The following is a 17,626-nucleotide window of genomic DNA, read 5'->3' on the forward strand; positions in this document are numbered from 1 at the left end:
TACTCAGTTTTCAGTCATTGTTATCTCTGATTCATTCATTCATTGAATGTGCTCTACAAATATGCATTCATTTTGCATTCTACTTTGTTTGAAAATCATTTGAAATTTTGACATCTTTCATCATCAATTTTAATGACACTAGAGGTGGAAACAGAAAATGCGGATGAAAAATTGAATCATTTCATATTTTAGTTCTCTTTTTTTTTCTTTTCACTGAGGAACCTCAAAATAGAATTGGTCTGCTATAAAATAATTTCCTTCTAAAAAAATCTAATGAAGGATACATCTATCGCAGTCAGAATTGCTGCGCTGGTGAAGTAATTTATATTCATGAAAATATTTTCACGAGAAAAGTTTTCATTATAAAAGGTCTGATATCAAGGATTGTAGTTGCTCAGCAATCCTGTTGGGAAGGAAAGAAATCAGCATAGAAACATATTACAATAAATTAGTTGTAAATATTAAATAATTAGACTACATTTGTAAAATTCTGTCTTTTGGCAATCAATGTCGACAAGTGGAAAAAGACTGAACAATCCAATTCTAACTCGGAGAAGCTGGAAAACTCAGGAAATAACATGTATGTCAAAAATTGTGATAAAAAGAATGATATTATACCAGTATTTTATCTCAGTGCCGGCTAGTTGATATTCTGGCATCAGCAGCTCCATCAAACCCGGTTGTAAATTTGGATCAATGTTTATAAAAAATAATTTGAGGTTCCTTTGTGTCTGAAAAGATTACATGTATTAAGATGAATTAATTGTTATAGAACTTTTGTCACAAATTATGTACGTTTCTTTTTCTAGGAGTGCGTGACAGCACAGACCCCTGTGAGTTTTTTCATATTGTGTTTTATTTGTGCTTTTATATTATTTTCCGAGGTGATGCACCTGACTCAGTCTTAGTTAGAACTTTAGTTTTAGAGCAGTTGTCCTGTTTTTATCAGCTTGGTTATATTCCTTTTGTATGTTGCTAACTGTCATTTATTGCATTGCTATGATTTAAAACTCTTCTCGATAAGCTAGATAATGTCACGTGTTGAAATGCTTGATTTTGAGGAAAATTGTGTTGCATACATATTGACCTGAACAAAAACTTTGGACTCTTTTGCTTCACACATGAATTTGATATACAGGTTGTTGTACAGTGTTTTTATGGGTCCTGTTGTCTTGTTATATGTATATGTATTAGAACATGTGATTCTAATTTCACGCAATCGTCATCTTCACTGGGATTTTGTCATATTTTCACCATGCACCTTGTATTTTGTTCACGTTGCTGTCATTTCATAGCTGAAAACTTATAAGGGTTGTTCTCATCTTGTCCGCGTAGTTTTGCTGCATCATTGTACTGTTATACCTTGAAAAATGAGTTTAATTTGTTCCATAACCTTGCTCATATGTCAATTGGCCGGTATCTCTAAACAATTTTCCCCATTGAAATTAATTGAAATGCCATTAATCTGTTCCATCTCCAAAATTGCTACCAATTGTTTTTGTTAACTGATTCTATACAAGGACGTTTCCCGATGTTTTAACTTAAACATAGATGTATAATAATAATAAAGTAAGCACTGGAGTATCTCTGCATTCTGTGGCCATGACCTTGCTTATGATTCACGAAACTAATTCAGACACTATTGTACTACATTTTTACACATTTAGGGGGGCCCGAAGCCCCCATCCCTTGATGCATCCCCGTGATACATATCATCCCAGAGGCCCTCTGATTGAGTGGCCAGTCAGCGTTGGGAATGTTGGTTTTAGCTTTATTCCTCTGAGGAGTCTGTTCTAGATATTGCGTAGTCTGTGGCCATCATCCCATTGAAATGACCTCTGTACATGCTTATGTTGGAAAATTTTATTTGAAGAATGCACATAATGTGTTTAACATGAAAAAAAGTCACTGGATGTAAAGACTAAAAAAGAAAGAGGAATAAACAATAAATCACCCATAAATGGATATCAGATGCGAGCTTTCAACTAGCAATCATCAACTCAATTAGGAATGGAAAATAAGTTTATAAAATAAAAAATCTGGAAGACCAGTTCTTTGAATTAAAATAATCTCTAGAAGCCTCACAAAGACATTACAGAGAAAATATTGCTTATTTATTCCATCTGTGATCAAATTTTAACTCATGCCTTTTTAAGCTGAAAATTTTTGCACCTTTTGAAAAACTAGTTTTGTCAACTAGCACATTGCTTCATATTTACCCTTAATATTTAATCCTTCAGCCTATTTGTGACTGATCTTCTATTTATGTAGGTCAGTGTTTTTCTTACTTAAGTCAGCAACTGTGTCCATGGTTTGAAAATTTATACCTAGCATCCTAATCAAGCAGCATTGAAAGTATACATATTTCAATTTTCAGCTTCAAAATTCTATTATATGCGGCTGTGTTAGGATTATTGTAAAGATAATTTTGGCAATGATTATATCAGTGTTGACTTAAATTGGGGTACTCAGTAATCTGTATAAGATATATTGTTCATAAGGGTGAATAATGGTGGAACAGGAATGAAGGACTAAATGGAAAAATACTATTTGTCATGGAATGTAAGAATTAAATTTGGTCATGCTAGTTATATTATTCTTTCATGCATCGTTCAAATTTGAAATATCTGGTCTGCATGTACAGAAATACTGAATGGTCATCGATTCAGTTTATCGAAAAATCAGAAATGATCGATGCTATCTTATGTAGTACATTCTGTATGTCTGCTAATCTGCATTGCATTTTGTTGACTTCTACATTGCTGTGGTGAGTATATTTGCTGATAGATATTCGCTACCTTCACTGCACAAACGCTTAACAATTGCCCACTGAATCAAATCCGCTCATCTAGTACTTCAAAGGCTACTAGATGAGTGTATTTGATTTTGTGGGCAAATTGTTGAGCATTTGTGCAGTGGAGGTGTCGTAGTGGTATGAAAACTTGCGGTTAATGTTGAGAGCAATTTCTTTGTTTTAAATATTTAAGGCAGTGTAAAACTTTGTTGTGATGTGCCAAGAATTAGAATGTTGATTTTTGCGTACTGTACTCTCTGCAGAAAATTGATTGGAGACTAAGGGAGCCTCTCCCGATAATTTCCTTTGTACTTTTCAGCATCCGTAACATGCAAATACATAAAAAAGACTCAAACTAATGAACTCATATATTGCCTTTATTTTGATAAATGCTTTCCTTGTTTGCGTTTAATTCATTTTAAAGGACAACAGTTTCGGGCATATTCTGACTCCCATCTTTTGGTCCCAATGAACTGTTGAGCTATGATTGCCTCGTATAAAAACTGAGTCAGGCGTGTGCTGATTTGTTTGTTTTGAATCCGATCATTGGAAAAGCCATTTGGATGATAAATGGTTTCAATGGCACCCTTACTTCCTCTTAATTCTACCTTCCTGCACTTTCTTTTACTTTGTGCGTTCACTTGTTGTACGTTTATTCACTATGTATGTATATTATTCTTTGGAGAAGGTGTGGGCATTATGGAAATTTTTGTTGCTTTCTACTTCACCAAATGCTATCTTATATAAAATATAAATAAACTTCCATCAGAGGAGACTAAAATACCTACCTTGAAAAAATATTTCATTTTTTGTAAGGTTGTAGCCAGAAAGTTTTTATAGGGGGACTTCAATTTATTTTTTAATATAATTAATGATTTTTAAAAGTATACTGGGACTAGCCACAGTGATAACTTTTACGGACACAGGGATCCGGGTTCGAATCCTGGTCAGTGCGAATGATTTTTTCTCTGTGGATTTTTGCATAATTAATGATTGTAGTAGACTGCCAAAGTGTCTTTACTCAAGCAGCAGGCCAAACAGCCTTACATCTATGTAGTAGCTATTGAAAAATAACATTATTCATCATGAAAAGTATTCTGAAACTGTCATTTCATTCATCCCATTGATGGCAAAATAGCATAATTGAAAATGGGACCACAATTACAATTTGTCCATTCAAGCCTTTGAACATAGAAACAGAAAAGAAAAATTGTACTTTAATTGAATTTTTGAGGATTTTTCAGGAGCACTTGAAGAAAATGTAGCTTGATACTGATTTTATGATTTGTACACTCTTAGACTGCATTATTAATGCAAAAAATGTATGCCTTTTGATTTGATTTAATGCCTATTATTATAACTATTTAATGGTTGACTTGAATGCTACTTTAACGAAACCACAATTGTTCACTGATAATATTATTCTACACTGTCACATTCATTTTTGAAATCACCATTGTATATTCATATTTTACACCTGCAAGCAATAAAAAATAGAAATTGCTTGGTAAAATATTTTGGTCACTTTCGACTGAAATTTCTCCAAAAATTTGACCTACATACTTATTTTTTTCTCCTTTATATTATTTCCTGGAAAATAGTGCTCGAGGCTGGAGTACCTATTCAGACTGTTTACGTGCCATCGCACCTGTATCACATGCTGTTTGAGCTGTTCAAGAATGCAATGCGTGCAGTGCTGGAACACCATGCGAGTGAAGATGAGGATGACATTCCTTCACCGGACGAGCTTCCACCGTTGGAAGTGACTGTTGTGCGTGGGCGTGAGGACATATCATTGAAGGTGGGTGTCTGTGTGCCGTGAGACGTGAATGGCCAGCTTTAATGAATATTGCTGGAGCTGCATTTGTTATTGTTTTCCAGAAAAACGTTTTTCCCATTCTTAGCATACCCAAGTGGCACAAGTTGATCTTTTGGTGCTAATTGTGATTGTCCACTCAGGCCTGGAATCGCAAACCATTAAAAGAATTCGGTAGATGGAAGGGATATAGAGTCTTTTCTGGCTTAATCTAGTGGATTTCTTGTATATTAAGGCCCTGCGCACACGGAGCAACTATTTTGTGACCACAGTTGGGAATCAGTTGCGTCTGCAACCAGTTTGCAACTGAAACGAAACTTCTGTCCGCACACGGGTGTAATGACAAAGGCTGGTTGTAAATCAGTTTCGTCCATTGTGCAATCAGTGAAGTGTTTTTTTTGTGCGGTATGTGTTGTTTTTTAGCCCTTGCCTTGGTCGTCAGCGCTTACCATCACTGAGTCAGGTGAAGAAGATGCTGTGAACTATTATCAATACCAAAGGCGTTTGATAGTTTGTGTTTGTTCAGGACTTCATGCTTCTCTACTGCTCCAACGAGCTTCATGTTGAGTTCTTGATCATTCATTTTGGGATCGATAATGTACGGCCGTCAACATACCACCAAAACACCACGTGGTCTCGTGCTACTGAAGTCTGCAACGCAACTGCAACCGCGGGCCCACGGTTGTATGTGACTGGTTTCAGACTGGTTTGAGATCGTCAGAAACCAGTCGGGTCGTGTGCACCTTCCCACTCAAATACATTGTCGAGGTCACAAAACAGTTGCGTGTGCAACTGGTTTGCAACGGTGGTTGTAAAACAGTCACACCGTGTGCGCTGGGCCTAATATGCTGCATACAAGGGTATTTAAATGTAGAGGATGGGTGTACCTGGATATAAGTGTTGAGATTGAAAACTGTGCCAATTTGGGCGAATTGCCTTTGGTTTATTTTAAATTTACGAGACACTGATTGGCTGGGCAACATTTCTTTATTGTTCAAACTTGTCTTTCTCTATCTACCAAATTCTTTATACATAAATGAAATTTGATTTTAGGTATCTGTGATAGACCTCATTGCAATCCTATCTCCAGCTTATGGTGCATAACTGCATATATAAATGCATGGAACCATTAACCCATTGTATCTCTCTGGCAAAAGCTTTTTCAGCATTCAAGGCCATCACTACCCATCCTATGCTGTTTTCTCCTCTCAACAAGTCCATATGCACATGCTGTGTATGTGCAGTTTGTTTGGTAATGCCAGGAGCGGATCTGTACCTGGATGGCATGTTAGGCTGCTGAACCATATTTGAATCATGTAGTTGCTGCTTCTTCTATTGTATCTATAATTTTTGATTATCTGAGACCATCTGAAAAGCGGAATTTTTCATGATTAGGATTTGCTTTGCATTTTAATAGTGATAAAAAAATGTAAAATCATAATGCTATTACTTTTCAGATTGCTCAAAATCATTAATTTGGCTGTGTGATTTCACCATAGTGGTTTTTATTATTTAAAGTTTTCTATTAGTGGGATAAATTTAATTCAAGAACTCTACAAGTGTCTGTGAGGCATCTGATGTGTCACAAACTCTTGGTAGAGCTTTTATTTTAGGCAGATATTGACTAAGTGCAATCGTACCTTCATTTTGTACACCAACAACTGGAGAGAATGTCTTATAAGTGAGATTGGTGACTACTTTCTACGTCAATGAAAAATTCATAAAACTAACTGGTTGTAACTGAAATAAACTTATATTACACTGTAAAATTATGCTAGAATTCCACCTCATTTTGTATTTTAGGATGTGGAAGATGACATAAATTCATAAAGTGCCATGGCATTTATATTGTGATTAATTGTTTGACTGAAGAGTGTCTAAAATTTTCTACAATGCTGTAATTAAAATGAATTAACGAGAGATGATCATATAATTGAAAAACATATCAATCATCTATCATGTTTTTAGGTGTCCGATCTTGGTGGTGGAATACCTCGTAGTGAAATTGACCTACTCTTCAATTATATGTATTCAACAGCCCCTCAGCCATCTAAGTCTGGATCTCATACTGTACCACTTGCAGGTAAGGTGTATTGGCCATGCTTTCAAAGTAAGTTTAGCTCGTAATTTTTTTTTGTTAGGTTTCTTTATGGTGTATTTTCTGCCATTACCTAGGAGTTATTCAGCTCATTGTAGCATATGTTATAACTACCTTGAACTTGGCAAAAAATCAATGTGGGACAATAAAAATGCCATTATTATGCATCTGTTACTTACCATACATTATTCATATATGTACATATAATATAATCATGAATAAATAAAAGTATAAATTAGTGATGGGTCGATTCCAAAATTTTATCGATTCCGATTCTGACATTTCGATTCCGATTCTACCGATACCGATTCCATCGATTCTGATGCCATAGGCTCCAAGAAAAATATCACTTAATTGCAGGCAACAAGAAAACCACTTTTAAAAATATACTACTCTATGAAAGAATATATATCCAAACTACAAGGGAGCCCTGAGTTCAGAAATTTTCATATCTGTAATAAAGATTGCTTACTACGTACATGAATCATGTAATATTTGGCCCTTTCAAATTCTCAAGCAGAAAAACCAATTATTCTACATGCTCACCCAGCAGGTTTTGATGTCTCCATGTTACAGTATTGCTGCCTGCAGAAAATTGCCTTTTGCTACACATGTGTGTTATTGGGCAAGTACTTTCCCACCAAAATTGCAAGATTTCGGAGACTTTGGAATTTTTATTAAAAATTATATCAACGATTTTTTTGGATCTTGAATCTTCATGGAATTCAAGTGGACGAAGCGAACAACTATAGAACTAAACTTTAATTTTGTAGAGCCAAAAAAAATGCTATACTTCTCACGTCATTTAATCAACCTTAAAATCTCTTGCTTTTTTTAAGTTCAAGAAAGAAACTAAACTCTACAAATGAATATCACATCGGACGGACGCAGTAATAAAATAGGCTAAAAGAGCCTTGTGGTGTGAAAACTCCCCCTACCGCGCGACTCACCTCGGCGAAGGTGGAAAGGGAAAAAGGGTATCGGTTGTTGCCTTTCACGGAAGCAGTTCATTTTTCTCTCTCAAGCATGCTGACTTAATCTCTTCACTTTACTTCAATACCCGAGACATATTTCTTACACGTTTGATGGTTTCGAAAAATATCCAATCATTAGTATTTTCACTCGAGTAATGCGCTAAATTGTCCAGTCGATCTATACATAATCCTTTTTTACATTCTCAGTTTAGTGCTTTAAGTCAATGAAGACGATTATCCATGCTTTAAATGACGATTTTCAAGACAAATCTTTTAAAAAACTTGAAAAATCGGCCTCAGTTACAGAGCCTTAAAGTTCCGCAGCGTGTAGCTCAACCTTGACGCGCGATTGAAAAATCTCTCTTATTTCCTTCGTCACAAACTTTTTTTTCAAGATTTCTGCCTAGTACTCTTTAGAAATCTCTAATTTATATTGTGGTTCAAATTTTCCGAGTTATATTTTTCGTAAACGAAAGATAATGTCTACTTTATGTCAAATTTCACGTGAAAAACGGGTCGGCCATTTTGCGTTGTAAAACCAGACAGATGAGAGCCAAAATCTTCAAAAGTCATTGTAAGTATAGGCAAAGCACCAGATCAAAGGAATATTGCGTTTTTTATTCCACAAAACTCATACCAACGCAAAACCACTTGGATAAATTCAAAGATTTTTTGAGGAAAAACGATATCTCGCGTGGCATTGAAAAATTGGTCATGTTTGGGCCTCTGTACCTCACTAAAGGTCCGTATTTATGTAAAATGGCATATAAATCAATATTTGGTAATGATTTATGAGTATTTACGCTGAGTTTCAAGTCTCTATCCCCAAAAAGGTCATTTTGGACTTTATCCCAGCTTTTTCCGATTTCGGACCAGTGTGCGCGGGGTAGGAAGACGATCGGCCGTCGGGGCTGGCGTAAAGGTATTCGGCGCCCACGTCGACAACTATAGTGTATTCGGCAAGCTGAAACTACCAGGCCAAGGCATTAAAATGACTTATCGGCTTTAAAAACTGCATTATTACATGAGTTTCATGATAGCGCTTCCTGTCGGCAGATTGCTGGACCTACCAGTGGCGGATACAGATGGGGGGCGCAGGGGGCGCGCGCCCCCCCCTTGCGGGTCCGCATGTATTGCCGAACATTGCAAAACCACAATTGTAACTTTTTTATATCATAAGATGGCATTGTCTTTTACATGTTTATAATCACTTTAAATAAAATTTTCATATACTCGGCCAGTGACTTGATAATCTTTTATTACGATAAAATTAAAGACAATTCAAGATATGTTGCGCCCCCCCCCTTGAGTTTTTTCTGTATCCGCCACTGGGACCTACTAGCCTCGAAAGCTATGTAACCTTAACTACTCGACTCGACATTCGTAATGCTACTCGAAACGCTCGAGTCGAATACCAACTACTCGATCGACTTGAATTTTCGAGTACTCGCACATCCCAAAAAGATATGTGTTTTGTTATTACGATTACGTGGCACGAAAATTCAAATGACTATTGGAAACGCGGTCGTATATTTTGTTGTTTGAAGTACTACTGGAATCGGAATCGATTTTTCGCCTTGGCAAGTACTCGTTTTCGATTCCGGTTCTTGGCTGAGAATCGAGGAATCGAACCGACCCATCACTAGTATAAATTAATATCTATATAAGTAATACGGCTTTCAGAAAATGATACCCTTGTATAGTGTCTCTGGGAGAATGATTGATGAAAAATATGTTCAGGGTTAAATTTAGTCAGTATTTTCATAGGTGTTTGCATATAAAATTTTCTGCTTGTTAAATTTAATGGATTTAAATGTTCAATAAATCAATCGTTATTCTATTAATAAAGATTAAATAAAGAATGATAAGAATATAATTTATTCAAATAGTGAGCAATCAAAGTCTGAATGCATTTGTAATAAATTTCATTGAGATTTTCTGTTGGCAATGCACTGAAATTATAATTTGTCGCGCATTAACATTGCATATCTTACAAAATAAGGTTAAGACAGAGAACTATCAGAGAAGCATATTTCCTGGATATTTGTATTAAAATGCCCTGTGATTTTTCAGGTTAAAATTTATATAAAAAAACTTGAAAGAGAGAGAAAAGGATGAAAAAAATTATTGTCCAAGTATTACTCATTACAGTTTATGGGTAATTTTATGATTTACTATTAATGTTTTGAAGGAATACCTGTCACAGATATAGTAGAGCCCTTTTACTTTGTACTGGCTGAAAACAGAGTTATTTTTGATAATTGTTACAAAGACAACCATATTCTCGGCAAAGCAGCTTGTGTTAGTAGAGGATAAAGTTATACCCATGACTTGTAAAAGACTGGCTGATTTTGGGCACATTTCGTTTGTCAAAAAATTGAGTCTTGTGGGCCAGTAAATAAAATTATTGATAACATCATTAAAATTGGGGTAAATTGTTCTTGTTGAAAATATTTTGTGGGCATGAAATAAATAGCATTTTTACCTTTCATGAATTTTCTAAAAACTACCTTTTCTAGGCTATGGATATGGGCTACCCATCTCTCGCCTATATGCCAGGTACTTCCATGGAGATTTAATTCTAACCTCATGTGAGGGATATGGCACAGATGCTGTCATATACATGAAGGTAAGAGTCTTGAGAGAAAAATATGATGCAAGTATGCTACTATCAGACTTGATGTACTTTGTACCACTCGATAGGGGGCTCCAGTGGAGTAAAAATTTCTCTAAACTTCCCCCCAGAAATTAGAGAAATTTTTAAATTTAATTAATCCATTACACTTTATTGGATTAATATTACTTATAGAATAGCATAAGGATTAATAAAATATACTTCAGAAAGCCGTAAAACTTACCATTTTGATACATTTATCTTAAAACTTTTCTGAGGGAAGGCCCCTGCTCCCTCCGCTTCCCCTGGCAAGTATTCTATACCCCCAGCCCCCCCAGTATTAGTTGTGCCTAAAACTCCCCCTAGCCTCAATTCATAGCTGCGCCCCTGGGAGGCTCTACCCTATTGAAACCATATGGACAGCTACTCTGTCCAACATGAGGAAAGGGCATTGCTGTTTTGTGTCAATTGAGTTTCAGAGTTGTAGAAAGTTCTGTTGGTAAAGTTTTGGAAAATTTTAGTTTAAAAATTTGAAATGCCAAGGATGTTCATGTGGCTATATTCCTACTAAGTTTTAGCCTTTTGCTTCATATTGAAGTACGCGATAGAAATTTGCTATGTCGGTGAATAAAGGGTTGCATACCAAATGAAAACCATACCAAATGTTTCACCTATTGAAATCTTTGGCAGAATGTGTGACCAAATCTTCTACTGTCCGGCCTCCAAGAGTTGTCCGTTGACAGCTAGAAGGGGTAGGGGGCAAGGTTGCCAGGTAAGAAAGGGAAACGCCCACATCACATTTAAACAAAAGGCTTCAGTGAAGAAAGGAGCCAGAAGGGACGACGAGCGTGAAGGATTCAAAGGAAGAATCCTTTGTTTTGGCGATTCGCTGTAAGGGCTTGTTTTGGTGGTTCAGGCTTGTTTCAGAGCTTCATATGCACGTGACAACATTGTATGACTAGGCAAGGGTGTGAGGTGCATTTGGGGGACAGCGATTGGTTGCAAACCATGTTGGCGCAGGGTTCTCCGCCCCTCCTTCTTAAGTGCCATCGGACAACTCTCGCCAGCTGGACTGTAATTTGAGAGTTATTGCTCAAGCATCATGGCATTTTTTAGGAAAATAAAAAGTGCAGCATATGATTGGTATATCTACTAGCTTTTCAAATAATTAAAAATATTTTGAATCGTTTAAAAGGAAAGGAGTAAGAGCCTGTCAAGTGCTGACATCTACCCTGAAAGTTTTGAAATCCTTTTTTTATGAGAAGTTGCTGTTTTCATAATTTTTCCATCTATCCTTTTTGGCCAGCTACCTTGTTAAAAAATAAAGTTCTCTAGCTCTATTGGAAGTAGTTTAGAATATGTGTACCTGGGTGAGTGAGTCTGTTAAATAATGGGTCTTATGTATCATAGATGTACCCTAAATCTCTAGTATGGCCTGTGGTTTATACATTTTTTTTGCAAAGTTGTCGAAGCACATTTTACATAAGGTGAATGAGTGCATATTATGCATAAAGAATGCTATGTAGGTGCTTCAGTAAGAATGCATTGTTAAATTTAGTGAGTATTTTCATAGGTGTTTGCACATCAAATTGTCTGCTTGTTAAATTTAATGGATTTAAATGTTCAATAAATCAATCTTTATTCTATTTATAAAGAATAAAATGAATGATAAGAATATAATTCATTCAAAAAAATAAATCAATGAAAAGATCAGTGACAATGCATAATGTTCAAGTTTAGTCATCACATGCATGGTGGGTGGCCCGTGTTCAGGATCACATTTTTTTTCAAGAAATTTACTTGGGTGAATAAAACAGTTCAGTCATCGGGGGATCCAGAGATGATCAGATGCTTCAGCACTGGGTATGATGATTTGTTTGCAAGTGCCAATGCTTCTGAGAATATGAATTTCAGTAGTCAAGGTTCTGTGGATGACTGCTATCTATGCATAAAATGTATAGATAGCAGTCACCCACAGAAGTGATAGATGGAATATATGAATCATATGATGGAAAGATAGATGGAATGGATAGTGGTAGAAGACTGGCCAAAAAGAATAGATGGAAAAATTTTGATAACAGCAACTTCTCATAAAAAAAAGGATTTCAAAACTTACAGGGTAAATGTCAGCACTTGACAGGCTCTTACTCCTTTCCTTTTAAACGATTCAAAATATTTTAAATTATTTGAAAAGCTAGTAGATGTACCAATCATATGCTGCAATTTGTATTTTCCAAAAAATTCCATGATGCTTGAGCAATAAATAACTCTCAAATTAGAAGATTTGGCCACACATTTTGCCAAAGATTTCAACTAGTGACACACTCTCCCGTGGGTATGCAAACCTTTATACACTGATATTGCAAATTTCTATCGGCTATTTCAAATGTATATGTAAAAGAGGATGTCTGTTTGTCTCCCCACTATACGTTTCCATACGGTGACACGAATTGCGACCAAAGCTGGTACATAGGTGCATCTCATGCTCCTGAACATCATAGTGGTAGTTTCGGTTACACCCGATACGTCTTTTGTATCGTTACCTCATTACCATTTGTAACATCACATCATGTGACTTCTGCAATTGGACATCCTGCTGGGTAGGCACACCTCTCGACACACTCAAAGTGGAAAAATTAAAATCCTACATGATCATGAAATCCAAGCTCCAAGTGTCACACTTCTTCGTGTTCTTTACTTCCCTCCCGCATAGCAACAAACCTCTCAGAGACGTCTCACTATGGTCTCGAATGACTCGAATATCACGTATGTCTCACAGATGTCTCGGAGATGTAATCGTGAGACGTTCAGGAATTAAAAAAAAAAAACGTATTTAAACGCTACAATGCCTTCCATATATATTTTTCGGTGCAAATCTGCAGTTTTGATTATTAAAATCACAACATTTAATATGGGTTTCTTATTTTCAAAAGGTGATCCATCACAAAATTTTTCGCTAAAAAGGATCGAGAAAATTAAGCCATAACTGTATAATTTAAATTTAATTATTTTTTTGCCTAAATTTAAAGCATACCATAGTACAAAGTCTAATGAGACATCTCAGAGACTTACGTGAGACGTCTCAAGAGATGTCACATAGACCATTTTTTGGACATAGTGACATCTCAGAGAAGTCTCAGAGATGCCTCTGAAGCTCTCAGAATGTCTCTGAGACATAATATGTGATATTCGAGACGTCTCAGAGACGTATCCAAGACGTATTTCTGCTATGTGGGCTAGCAACCCTGGATGGTCTGCCAGTTACTAATGAGTGCACGTTTTACGTAGGAATTTAGGTTATTTGCTTACATCGAAACTTGAAGCACATACGTGGTGGAAGGGCTCCATATTTATAATGAAAGACGCTTTGTTTCTTCCACAAGTTTATAAAATTTTTTCTATTTTGTTACCGGTTTCGGCTATTTTGGTATTCAGCTATTTGATAATGGTGTAATAGCGGAAACCGGTAATAAAATGGAAAAAAAATTATGAACTTGTGGAAGAAACTAAGTGTCTTTCATAATTAATTATTTACTTACATATTTGGTAATTTTCGTTAACTTTGCAGGCTTTATCCAATGAAGCAAATGAACTGCTGCCAGTATTTAACAAGGCTTCTAGTCGTCACTACCGAACAACGATCCCCACCGGAGACTGGAGCAACCAGAATGCAGGAGGTCTTCACGGGAGGCAGATGTCTGTTCCGTCCACCTCAGGGCATGGCAAGAGACCCCTCCACCAGCAACCTCTGGCTTCTTCCAACGGATCCCCCAAGAAGAAGGCTCCCACTCAGATATCTAGTCAAGTGGGGATTTGATGTCCGGAAAAGGATGTCTTAGATGCACCGTTTTTGCCTGAAAAGTCTCCATGAGAGTATCAACCTATCAGAAAGGTTATTGACGTTGGACGGGCACACTGACTGCATTTCCTAGCAAAGTAAACTTTGCCACAAGAACTAGACATAATTACCACAATTTTTTTACCAGTTTAACCATGATTTTTAAAGAGTGTTTACTTGACTTCTGTCAAATTCTAACACTATCATTGATGATATTTTTGGAGATGGCAATTTAAAAAGAGAAAATATCAGTCTACAACATGCACCTTGTCCATAAATCATATTCCAGTCAAGAAAATGTAAAATTGACATGGTTCCCTTAGTGTAAGTTGTAATTAATGTGTGAATGTTATTTATATATATTTTTTCCTTGTGTTTGTGATCAAATCAGGACTAAAAAAGGAATAGGCTCAATGTTCATATTTGATCCTCTTTGTACATAGTGATCATTTTTATTATTGGGAGATAGTACAAATGATAGGAAATATTTTAAAAAGTTTTAGATCTATTATTTTGGCATAAGAATTTGTGAGTGTGGTGTTTTTAATGCTGTTGTGTTTTATTATTATATGAGAAAAGAGTAGCTTTCATGTGTAAATATTAACCTGATTGAATGTCGTGTGTTTGTGAGCACTATTAGATGAGGATCACTCTGGTATCCAAAGATTTTTTTGTCAAATTGTTCACCATGCTTTTGTAGCAGGTTGTGACCTTGGTCCCTGACCAACTAATTGTATGATGTATTAGATTATTTCTTTGGTGGACGTGAACTACTTCTGCCTCCGGAGTGATCCCACTGAAATCGTTTTCTTTCTTATGTGAAATATTTGTTATAAGCATGACTCATAGGAGTGCCTCTTACATCCAGTTATAAATCTAAAAAATTGAACTTTGCTGATCAGGATTATTGCTACTGTGAACAAATAAAAAGTTATGATTTATTGAAATTTCTCTTTTAACCTTTTCCCTACTGAGGACGTTTCTTGACCTGGGAGACGAGAGCCATATATTTTCGTCAGAGATTTTCTAACACAAGGTAACGAATGCTGAATATTTACGTTTCCTAGCTCTCCTCCTTTTATGATGGCCACGGGTGTAGGATGTCTTCGTTTCGGGACCCAACACTGCTAGGTTTAGGCTATACCCTCGGAATCCGGGAGCGGGTACACTGACCCCTCGTCTTTAATGCCCCTCTTAGCGGTAAGGGACCACTGTCATGCAATTGTTTATCCAGTCATTTTTCGAAATAAATATTAGTTCTTTTCTCAAGAATTATAAACTAAGAATTGAATTCTTTGTCTTTTGTGCAGCATTTACAACTTTAAAACAAAATTCTATGATAAATATTAACTTATATCTCGTGTTCTGTATAAACATCAACATGGAAATTGTTGCTGCATTAAATGTGTTAATATTGACCCTAGAACTTCGTTTAAAATTTGACAATGCTCAGAAAAAAATAAGGAATTCAATTCAAAGTCTACAATTTACGTGCAAGCAACAATTATCCATGTGCCAAATACATATAAGCAATCCATAAGTTTACTGCGAACCAATGCTGCAGGTAGGGTCGTAAACCCAGAAAGGAGGGAGCACAACTAGGTACCCTCGAGTCCGAGATAATGCGGAGTCGATGCTGGGAGGGGTTGAAAAAGGTTGGAGCTGAGAAATGAAACAACCTTAGCTCATGACAGCATTATCAACAATAATTATGTTCCACCTTTTCTTGTTGGCACCGCGTGGGTAACATCGGTCGACTATTGACCAACAAGGAAGATTCTTAAATTATGGAGTCTTGCACTTTTTGGCATAGAAATGAGAGCATGTGATTATCTGCGAGACCCTTATTAACAAATGTCCTTCAAAAATGCTCCGTACCACGAGAAAGAAGTCTCTTGGGGCTTAGTACAGCAGTCATGCTAAGATGAAAACTCCGCCGTCTCGAAAGGGTTAATAGCTTGTGATTCAACTAAAGTCACATCAACCTTTCTTACCAAGGACTTTTTCCCATTATTGATGCATCTGTTGCTTATACCACTTGACAAAGATGTGATAGGACAAGCATTAAAAAGTTAGTATTCATACTAGGGGTTAGGAACACAGCATTGGCTTGTATAGGAGTTTTTTCAGGGTGGTACATTTAGTCTTCTTAGAAATAGGAATCTTAAGTGAAAAAAATTGTTTATGTACTTAGCATCGTAGGTTTCCATGGGGTTTGAGAGAGGGTCTTAATTACTTGGGTTCCAGCCACATTCATTGTTAGAATAGTTATATTGCCTAGTTTTCTGTGTCTTCAGGTCAATGTGCCTGGACAAAAATTTTGTTGAATTCTATACTGGATTATTTCCCTTCAATTTTACAGATGGTTCTTGTCTTCCCACAAAATTATCTCCCAATCGGCCTGCTAGTTGGTGTTTCTCTCCTATCATACTGGGATAATCTATATATATTAAGTACCTATGCAGCGTGCCAGAGTGTCTGCGTCGAGCGTAAACTTTGTGACCCCCTGCCTTGCACCCAGGGTGATGAGTGTCAAGAGCGGCAGGAAGAGAATTCATGGATTCGAGTCAAAGTGGTCCGCTCACATTGAATGAAAAAATAAAATGCTGTCTGCCAAATTAAGATTGAGCGAAGCTTGGGCGACTGACGTTCACTATATAACAGAGGCAGGAAGGTAATTCATGGCTGAAGTCAAAAGTGGTCTGGTGGCATTGAATGCAAAGAAAAAAATTCTCGCCCTTAAGTGCATGTCGTGAGATGAGTAAATTTGTGCTCACATGACTCATGCTTTTGAAAATACTTCGCATAGTTTGCTTTTGATGCAGAATCTCTGCATGCACATTTTAGACTTAGGGCCAGTGCTGTTGCTTGACATTGTGTTAAGTTGCAGGTGTCGTATCCCGCTCGTCTTCGAATGAGATATTAGCGACAGTAAGCGTCTTCTCAAATGGAAGGATCAGGTTCCGGAAATAAGGAGTCACTCTGACCCAAAATTAGTGACATTTATTAATGTAATCATACGTTCCTCAGCCATAGGCTATGACCACACCAGGCAGTCGCTTCCAGTTACTCAGCACCAGCCAAGCTAGGCATGCCCTTTTAATCTCCCCCAGGGGAAGGCCCAAAAAACCCACTTACCAACCTCTGGACCGAGATCCGCTGATCACGTGCGGGTCATCTTGCGGACTTGCACTTTGGATTAGCACGCCAACATGGCAGCTCACGCGTAGCAATGGCTGCTGGATGCTACACCGGCAAAACACGTGCAAAATTGGACCGAAAACAGCCTGCCCACAAAACTGGAGACAAACCACAATTAATTTTTACCCACTGCAGTGGTTATCTTCCTGAACTAAAGGAGAGCCAGGCACTGGCATTCCACCATTAATTCCATGTCTTCCAAACCTCTGAGACCGTTTCTCACTATTGGCCCATGATTCTTGCAATTGGGCCATGACGAGCAACAAGATAACAATTGGTAGCCCAGAAATG

At 36.9% G+C, this 17,626-nt stretch overlaps 1 protein-coding gene across 2 annotated transcripts in view; it reads left to right on the plus strand.

Moving 5' to 3' along the window:
* LOC124169816 (pyruvate dehydrogenase (acetyl-transferring) kinase, mitochondrial) overlaps positions 1-15,075 on the plus strand; it is a 105,034-nt gene extending 89,959 nt beyond the window's left edge. Inside the window, exons 5-9 of one of the 2 annotated variants that reach the window (XM_046548590.1) lie at positions 810-833; positions 4,396-4,595; positions 6,579-6,693; positions 10,202-10,311; positions 13,865-15,075. In XM_046548590.1, coding sequence (XP_046404546.1) covers positions 810-833; positions 4,396-4,595; positions 6,579-6,693; positions 10,202-10,311; positions 13,865-14,113 — 698 coding nt within the window. In that variant the 3' untranslated portion in view covers positions 14,114-15,075. The remainder of the gene's footprint in view (positions 1-809; positions 834-4,395; positions 4,596-6,578; positions 6,694-10,201; positions 10,312-13,864) is intronic. The other variant, XM_046548591.1, reaches the window with a different exon arrangement.
* The last annotated feature ends 2,551 nt before the right edge of the window (positions 15,076-17,626 follow it).

The sequence above is a fragment of the Ischnura elegans genome, chromosome 12 (genome assembly GCF_921293095.1).
Source record: "Ischnura elegans chromosome 12, ioIscEleg1.1, whole genome shotgun sequence".
Lineage (NCBI taxonomy): Eukaryota > Metazoa > Arthropoda > Insecta > Odonata > Coenagrionidae > Ischnura > Ischnura elegans.